General features: G+C 39.0%; 1 protein-coding gene across 1 annotated transcript in view; it reads left to right on the forward strand.

Annotated features, from left to right (window-relative positions):
• Positions 1–6,310, forward strand: part of SCO1 (synthesis of cytochrome C oxidase 1) — an 11,779-nt gene extending 5,469 nt beyond the window's left edge. The window contains exons 3-6 of the mRNA XM_020785893.3: positions 251–448; positions 1,953–2,045; positions 2,202–2,317; positions 5,360–6,310. Coding sequence (XP_020641552.2) covers positions 251–448; positions 1,953–2,045; positions 2,202–2,317; positions 5,360–5,491 — 539 coding nt within the window. The 3' untranslated portion in view covers positions 5,492–6,310. The remainder of the gene's footprint in view (positions 1–250; positions 449–1,952; positions 2,046–2,201; positions 2,318–5,359) is intronic.
• The last annotated feature ends 3,592 nt before the right edge of the window (positions 6,311–9,902 follow it).

The raw sequence follows: 9,902 nt of genomic DNA on the forward strand, positions 1-9,902 counted from the left end.
GGCTGTGATTTCTTTTGGGGGGTTGGAGTGAGGCACCCAAAGAAATGATCTCTGGGCCACCTGGTGTACATGGGGTTACCCAGAACACAAGATAACAATGTTCATTCAGTTTTCAGTCCCAATGAGATGTATAATCTAAATTCTGTTGGAGATGGGAGAGAAGAGAGGATGGAGAGAGGCAGAAGCATGTGGCTGCAGGTTTCTTGGGAATGTTCTAGCCACATAATCTTCCACTGTGTTTGTATTTCAGAGTTGGAGAAGGGACGGATGAAATCTATTGGAAAGCCATTGCTGGGAGGGCATTTTTCACTTGTTGATCACCATGGAGAGCCCAAGACAGATCAGGACTTCCTGGGACAGTGGGTGTTAATCTATTTTGGCTTTACACACTGCCCTGATATTTGTCCAGAAGAACTGGAGAAAATGATTGAAGTAGTGAATGGAATTGGTAAGTAAACCACATTGTAGCCTGCATTATCCCGAAAGTAATTCTTCCATTTGTTAGAATAATTGCTAGATCAGCCATTGGTGTACAACTGAAATCTCCTGTCTAGAGTCAGGGGCTGTTTCCTAGCAATGCACATGACAAGGCATTTTTAATTTTTTTATGTTTTACGGCAAACATTTACAGTATTCTGAAAAAAAATTGAATAAGTAAAATCAACATTTAAATATTTTTCTCCCTTTTTTGGTTCTTTTTTAAAAGAAACATTTTATTGTATTTTTTTCTACTTTTCTATCCGTTGCAACCAAAGTGATTTATTACAATGTGTTCCCTTCATTTCATCTTGTCTTATACTCTCTAACATAATATTAATCTAATCTATTCTACTTAAATGGTGTAGAGTTCATCCAGGTATAAAGAGGTTCCCATTTATTATTATCCAGTCTACCATTTAGTGTATCTGTCAAAATATCCATTTCTGCTAGTTCCAAAATCTTCTCAATAAATTCCTTCTTTGTCAGCACCTTTGTAGTCTTACACTTACTGGCATATACAATTCTAGCTGCAGTTCTCAGGTGTAAGGTCAAGTAAGTCTTGGTTTTTTCGATTGTAAGTGGTAATATATTCAATAAGAATTTCTGGTGTCAAAGCAATTTTAACTCTTAAAATTTTCTCTATCATTTCAAGAATCATTTCCCAAAAGTCCTTGGCCCTACTGCAGATCCACCACATATGATAGAAGCTCCCTACTTTCTTTTCACATTTCCAACACTTATTAGAAACATTTTTATACATTTTTGTTAATTTCTCTGGTGTTACATACCATCTGTAAAACATTTTGTATATATTTTCTTTTAGATTTATAGATGTAGTCATTTTACTATTTTGTTCCCAAATTTGTGACCAGGCACTTAGTTCTATATTATGACCTATATTTTGAGCCCATTTTACCATGCAATCCTTTACAATTTCATCTTCAATTTTTTGCTCCATTAAAGTATTATACAATATAAGCCTTAAATCAGTTTTTCCTCTGAGTCCAGCAACCCATTATCCAAAGGCGTTTTGTCTTTCTGAAACTCTGTAGCTTTATCTTTTATGTCTCTTGATTTCAACAAGTTTATCGACCACTATTCTAAGATAATACCTTGTTCTGCCAGTTCATCTTTGTTCTTTAGATTAAAATCACTATCTAATATCTCGGCATATCTCCCGTTTCTCCCTTGAGATGTTCTTGTCGGATCAGATAACACTTCTAAGGGAGCTACCCATAATGGTATCTTTCTATAATGTTGTGCCTTAACTGTCTTCCACACCTATGCTCTCCTGATCAAATGTAAATTAAAGGTTTTGCATTGCTTATCACCTTGATTTGTTGGAAGAATGATTATTTGAGCATAAGATATGGAAGTTGGAGAAATAGGCTATACAGGGTAATAGAGCCTGAACGCTAAACTGAAATCTTGGGTCTGATTATGATGTTAATTGTCATGCTTTGTGGTGATAGATGAAATCCCATCTCTGCCGAACATCACCCCGCTCTTCATCACCATTGATCCAGAGAGGGACACTAAAGAAGCTATTGCTGCATATATTAAAGGTAACAACATTGGCCTCTTTTCTTAATTGGCACTGCACTGGCTTCCTTTTACTCCAAAACCCTGACTAAAATTTAGCTTTTGTAACAGTGGGCAGGCCTTACCTGGGTCTGTTTCTTTAATGCAGTCTGACTTAACTGACTCTGTTTTGTTCTAAGAGTTTTCACCCAAGTTGATTGGATTGACGGGTACGAAAGAACAAATTGATCAGGTGGCTCGTGTCTATCGTGTCTATTACAGCTCTGGTCCAAAAGATGAAGATAATGATTACATAGTGAGTATGGTCTCTTTCCAATTATCGTTTAGAACTATGAGGCTGGGAAGTGCTCTATTGAAACAAGCTGGCTGTGCAAAAGAAAAAAGAGAGAGGATATTTAAATGTGGCTTTGTTAGAAGTAGATGAGGGAGGTTTAAGTGGAATTGCTTCAATAAGGTTCTGCTTAAGAAGCTATCAGAGGACCAGGAAGAGAGTATAAAAATGCTTGCAGATAATGAAAATTCAGAAGGGTTCTGGGGAGTAGAGGGTAGTTGGGTTGAAGGGTGTTCCTCAGAAAGATTAATTAAGTAGCTCAAGATGGAGGAGGGTATTAAATGTAATAAGCAGATGATGGTCATGGGAGGCAATATAGGAGGTACTTTAGTTTTATCTTACTGGAAGGATTTCTATGAGGCTTCTTTATACCACCAAAGAAGTGTGTGCCTCACCTAAAGCTAGATGCAGATACCAGAGTTACTGTTTTATGTTTGCAGGGAAAGGGAATCTCCATATTGTCTTTTTTCCACAGGGTTTTGTCTGAGGTGTTGTGATAGCTGCATGACTCTGACTACTTTGCATTTTGGGACTGCATTTTATTGTAGATCCCCATAGATTAATATGCCGATTTTTATCATCTGTTCTGAAGAATAATTCTGGAGAATCCAAACTGGCATATTTTCTGAATTTACAATTGATTATAATGAAGATACCACCTCACTGTGGAGATGTATTTTATACAGGTTAAGGCTAGTAAGCATTGACATAATTTAGCCAGGAGAGGGAGGCATACAGCAAATGAGAAATGCCTTATTCTTGTGCTGTATTTGGCTAGTCTGGGCTGTTTCAAACAGCACTTTTACTCACCTTGATTAAAAAACCTTTCAAAATGCCAGTTTGTGCTGGTTTTACTTTCAAAAAGATGAGCAGAATAACACGTTGATACAATAGCATTTAAAAAAACGCCTTGGAACTGACATTATGTGAATCTTGTCATGTCATCTGTGGATTGAAAGTAATGCCGGAAGGGCCTTCTCATTCTTCTTCACATCTCAAAGTATGGTGTCTATATCTCCTTTTGAAACTAAGGGGCACATTTAAAGTGGCACCTCTACACTATGAACCTAAATCTTTGTTTCTTGTAACTTTGCACATGAGAATGAAGGCCTGCAAAAGCATAGCCTTCGTCCAGTGAGAGAGCAAGACATTTTGCAAGACTCTCAACAGTAGGAGGGAGACTAATTTTTTTTGACACAAATTAAGCATGAATTATGCTTTGAAACAAGTTGCACAAAACCACGAGGGCCGCTGTTTCCTTGCTTGGCCTTTTAAGGATTAGAAGCACCAGAAATATTGTTTTAAAAAAAAATTAGGAGCGGTCAGCCCATCCTTCTGGGCGCTCTCTCTGCCTGCTTTGCTCTTCCAGCAGAAAGGTTGCTTATTTTGTGCAGAACAAGAGTTCACTGAGTTCAGGCAGACTGCATGGATGGGAATGAGGGATTCAGCAAGCATTCTTTTGTATTTTTATTTTCAGGTATCATTTTGAGTACCCATTCCATGACTGGTAAGTCATGAAATAGGTACTGAGTCTTTCTGAGCCTGCTGTCAGAAACAGGAGGCCAAAAAGGGGTTCTGGCATAATTCTCCTTCCCAGGGAGATTCCACTGAATGGTCATGGATTTCCAGTGGGAATGGCACTTATTTTTCCTTATGGCAATTCCCAGTATAAAGGAGACAAAACAAGAAAATGCCACAAAGAGAGTTTGTTCTGAGTCACTCTTTTATCAAAAGACAAAACTGAAGTATAGTAATGGGAAAGGAGATAGGTTCAGACAATGTGTTGCTTGTACAGGTGTTGTGCAGGTTATGGAGGATGCTGAGCTTCAGAATTAGTGTTCTCCATACCTAGAAATTTCTAGCTTGCTATTAATATTCACAGAAAGCTTGGTTTGCAGAGGTGGCCCTCTTTCTTCATCACAATGCCTTCTCAAAAGGCTATGTCTGGACAGAGGTTGGGACTTTGCATTGTGAAAGGAACCCCTTGAATTTATTCACTACAATACCTCTGCAGCGAAGTTGTCACTCTCATTTTATAATGACTTAAGTCCTATTGTGCTGCACAAATGCAGCAGAATACTCTCTCATTCCCTCTTGTGGCCAATTATACTATGACATCTGGAAATACATATAAAATACTGCACCTGGATTGGTAAGGGAAGTGCATGAAAGCTGAAAAATTCCTGTGAAAATGCCTCTACAGTGGTGCCTCGCTTAACGGCGATAATCCGTTCTAGGAAAATTGCCGTTAAGCGAAAACATCGTAAAATGAAAATAAAAAGGCCATTTCAATGCGTTACAATGGGCTTAAAACTCACTGTCCAGCGAAGATCCTCCATACGGCAGCCATTTTTGCTGCCTGTATAGCGAGGAATCTGTCACTATACACAGTGGGGAGCCATTTTATTTACCCGGCGGCCATTTTGAAACCGCCGATCAGCTGTTGAAAAATCATCGTTTTGTGAAGAATTGGTTCCCGAAGCAGGGAACCGATCATCGCAAAGCAAAATTTCCCCATTTAGACCATCATTTTGCGATCGCAAAAAGATCGTCGTAAAGTGGATTCGTCGTAATGCAGGGCAATTGTAAAGCAAGGCACCACTGTACAAATGTTTAAAATGGCCTTTTAAAGTAGGATTTGAAACTAAGAGTAACTTATTACATCCAAAAACAACTTTGTAGCTATATTATTTACTGCCAGTCATTTACTGCCAGTTGCATGTAACTAAGTCACCTATCAAAGTTTTGGCTCAGGAGGATTCATGTGCAGACTTTCATTGGATTATTGTTTTCTCATGGAGTGTGTTTGGTATTGTGTTTTTTGTTTTGTTCTCACATTTGCTAAACAGTCACCATATTTGAGGCATTTCTGGGCTGTCTACCCAAACCCTGGCTTTATGAAGAAATCTAGATTTGAAATGATTGTTCGAGGAGCAGAATTACTCTAGAGAGTAGTGTCCTCCACCCAGATTTTACCAACAGTTTGCATATTGTGTTTTCTTGCAGGTAGATCACACCATCATAATGTATCTTGTTGGGCCAGAAGGCGAATTTGTTGAATATTTTGGACAAAACAAGACCAGTGAGGAAATTATTGGTTCAATTTGTGGCTACATCAGACAATACAAAAAGAGCTAAGGGAACGAAGGTTTCCAGCTACGAGGCCAACAAGCTGCCAACCAAGCAGGCATGGACCACCACAAACACTGGATCAGTTGAATGAAATGATGAGCAGTTATCAGTCTTGGAACTTTTCTTATGCGCTTGAATTTGTAGCTAAGACTATAGCTGCAGGCTGAGACTCAAAATCAATTAAATAAAAAGCAGGCTACTCAGAAAAAGTACTTGATCAAACATGTTTTTCAGAATATGCCTCACTTCTGTTACTTCATCTTTGGAAGCAACACAGAGGTGGTCCTAAAGGAGTGATAATCACTTCTGAACGTTGGTCACAGGAGCCTTGGAATCTTATCCCACACATGAATTGTGTCCCCTTCTCCCCACTTTTTTTTTTTTTTGCAACATTGAAGGCACATGAAAAAATGCTCAACTGAACAGCACTGATGGTACAACTTGTGGGACCAGTCCTCCTTGACGTCTTAGTGCTATTATAGTAGACTTTAGCCTCACCTCCAAACGATAGGCTCTGCCTTTTACATTTTTAAAAAATGGATGGTATAGCTGGAGAAATGAGACCAGTGGCCCTATAGATGTTGTTGGACTGCAGTTTTCATCCATTCCAGCTGCCACATACAATGCCTAGGAATGGTAAAAAATTGTAATACAATACGATCTGGAGGCCAACGATAGTTCTGTCTGTTGCTATGACATGGTTTTGGAGCACTAAGTGACCTGGTTGACTAGTGTCTTTTGTATATCTTTTAAATATAGTGATCATTGACGGAAAGAATTGTATTCAATCTTAATATATTAAAATAAAGTGGAAGAAGTCTAGAATCTGTACTGTACACTTGAAATTTCATTTCAGTTAGAGTGAGTTTATGATAATAATTCATCCTTTGTTTTTGATTACCATCTCCATCACATTCTCCATTTAGGGAAAAAGAGAAGTGTTGAAGTTGAGCAGTAGCATATTGATGGGCATGCAGGTGGCTGGGGGCAGGTTAGCTGATCCTGGGCTTGTTGGGCTATTGAGAAGTTTATCTAACTTATATGCCGCCCACACTACCCAAAGGTTTCTTAATTACAACAATTAAAATACAGTAAAAAAGATAATTAGAATATAATTAAAACATATACTGTAAAAATTCCCATCAGGACCCACAGTTAATATTATTTCAATTAAAAGCCTTCTAGAACAGGAAGGTTTTGACCTGGTGCTGAAATGTCATCAGCATCGGCACCAGATGAGTCTCAATTGGGATGGCGTTCCATAGTCTGGGGGCAGCTGCCAAAAAGGCCCTTTGTCTACAAGCCGTCCCTCTTACCTCCTTGAGGGATGGCTAGATCTTAACTGCTAGGTAGGTTCACATGGAAGAAGGTGGTCTTTCAGGTATCCAGGGATAAAGCTGTTTAGGGCTTTATATGTCAAAACACGCACTTTGAATTGGGCCCGGGCAGCAACTGGGAGCCAATGTAATTTAAACAGAATCAGCTTGATATGTTCCCTAGTGGCTGCACTACTCACCAGCCTTGCAGCTCGATTCTGGACCAGTTGCAGTTGCCGGACCATCTTCAAAGGCAGCCCCACATAGAGTGCATTGCAGTAATCTATGCGAGATGTTACCAGTGCGTGTGTAACTGTCATGAGACTCCGCTCGTCCAGGTAGGGCCATAGCTGGTATAATTTCCGCAGCTGAAGGAAGGCGCCCCTGGCCACCAAGTCCACCTGGGCTTCCAGAGTTAGACTGAGGTCCAGGAGCACCCCCAAGCTGCGGACCCTGTCCCTTAGGGGGAGTGTAACCCCATTCAGGGCAGGGAAATGGCCCTCCATCCTGTCCGGCGAAGCACCCACCAAGTTACATCTTAGTTTTCTCACTTCTCGTTTCCTTTATCTTTGATTCTTTTTATTTTGAGTTCTTTGCCCTCTTGGCAGACAACACTTCTCCAGATGTCTTGGTTTTGAGTGAGAACTTCTTGGTTGACACGATCAATATTCTCTCCAGGTTGTACTTGAATTGTTTCATTGGTTCACTCCCCAATTGAGCACCAGCAACAAGCTTTCAGTAGAAGATATGTTTTGGAAGATGGTCATCTGATATCTGTTGACATGAGCACCCCATGAAATTGTTTCAAGGCTGTAAAAATGTGTGGCTGTGTTCGCTCCAAGACTTCAGTGTCAGGTCATTTGCTGTTGAGAATTTTCTGAAGACAATTGAGATGCAAATGGTTGGGTTTTCTTGCATGATGTTGATAGAGCATAGAAGAACAGCTTTATACATCTTAAGCGTAACAGAAAAATTGATTCCACATCACGTCAAATAGAGGATTGAAATCTTGTGAAGGCAATGCTGGCTTTAGAGACTAATAAAATGAATTTATCTCTTGAAAGGACAAAGAGCCTCACTTCAGCACCTTTTGTATTTCTCAGTCTCATTAACTAAGATAAAAAGGAGTGGTGTGGCACATGGATAAAACACGGCTACAAGATACTGGGCACATTGACTCTGTCAGTGACAGAAGTGCTTATTGTGCCACAATGTTACTCAGCCTTTGGATCAGGACACTAAAACGTCCAGGCAATCTTTCAGACTGGCTTTGAAGGAGGAGAAACAGTATTTGTCAGCATTGCAGTTAGATATGAAATATACATTTTATTCATTAAGAACAAACGACATGTTGAAAATACAGTTTGAGTAACGAGGCTGTATCCATCAAGTGAATGGCGGTGCCTGCCAGTGGGTTACAGACTGCTATGCATCTCCTGACACCCCAGCTTCACAGGATATTTAAACTTCTAGAGGCTGTTTTGTTTTGAGCTGCCTGTCTTGTTTGGAATCTGCCTTGATAGAGTCCTGTAACATAAGAGGATTCCCATGGAACTGAAATATATTCCCTGCTTCTGAGATGCCGGATAGCTTAAAGGAGACATTGCCTTTTTTTCGAGCATCCAACAAGAATTTCCATGGGTCAATATACACCAAATGCTTTGGGGACATTGGCAGAATTTAACCTTCATTCTCAGCTGTTATGGATTGTTCTGCATACAGACAGCTTTTTCCCCTTACTACATTGAGTGGTGCTAAGGAAAGGGCTTGACTTTGCTTTAAACTGTTTGATCTTTAGTGTTTTAATTTGTGAGTGTGTGCCAGAATTTGTGTTTTTTTTAAACATTTTTTATTAATTTTCCAATCTATCCACATTGTTTGTGCTTGTCAAACATCGTGTTACATACTTGCTTGCAATTATTTGTTTACATCTCAGTGTCTTCCCGATTATCCCCCCAAATTCCAAACATCTTTCAAACCATTCATAAACAGATTTTAGTATATAATATAACTACTCTCATAATATTACTCTCATATTATATAAAGTTCTCAGGATCTTCTAATAACATTCTTATTGAAAGTGGTTCCAGATCCATGACCCAGCTTTATATCTAGTTTAGTTTGCCTAAAATAAAAAATCACCACATTACATCTTTACCCTGATTCGGGCTCCCTTATTTCAATTTAGTTCTCCTTTTAATATATAGAATATACCCTTTTACAGATCCAGATGATAAATATAAACATGTTTCCAATATTAAGGGGCCCTTCCTTGTTTTCCCTTTTTTCATCTTTCTAGGTAATTCCCTCTCTGATTCCTCATTTTTCATTCCCTGCTATATCTCTAAACATTCTGTCATCTTTCATGTCCTCTGAAACCATTTTGTAGTTCTGATTTATGTCCACTGACTCCTTTTGTACTTGGTCTATCTTCAATGAGTCTTCCAGGCTTTTTTTGGTTAATTTTGCTGTTTTTTTCCTTTTGTCTTCCCCTGGTACTCTCCTCTGGTCCAAGACTGATATTTCTCTTAGGTTAACTTTCTCAAGCTACTGCTTGGTTTGGCATACATCATCTGTGATACTCCCATTTCCTTCCTTGTTGTTTCCTGTTGCTTGTGGACTATAGTCCTTCTGATGTTGATTAGATAATTTTGCCTCTTGATAATGAGATTTCACGGTCGTTAATATTTTTTGAAGCATAGATTTTACTTCATTCCAAAATTGTCCTTGTTGTGCCATTCTGTTTCTGCTGCCTAGATGCTTATAAACAGATATTCCAAATTTCCAGAGTCATTTCAAGAGTTCCGCTTTGGCTATGTAAAGGTGAACCAAATTCGACCCAAGGAACAGTTTTTGAGAAGTCCACTTTAGAGTTAATTCCAGCCAGAAGCTCATGAGGAAATAAACAGTTTTTCAGACTTAAGCAACAACAGTATATTCAAGGTCACATCTTCTGGGAATCATTCCAAATGCTCTGGATAGTCAAAACAATGTCCGCACTTAATTTGCAGGAAGGTCTCTTAAGCTTATAACGCCAGGTTGTAAATATTCTTAAAGTATAATTTTAAAAAGTTACTTTCTTCAGCTATCCCTCTCACCAG

This window comes from Pogona vitticeps, chromosome 2, assembly GCF_051106095.1.
Source record: "Pogona vitticeps strain Pit_001003342236 chromosome 2, PviZW2.1, whole genome shotgun sequence".
Lineage (NCBI taxonomy): Eukaryota > Metazoa > Chordata > Lepidosauria > Squamata > Agamidae > Pogona > Pogona vitticeps.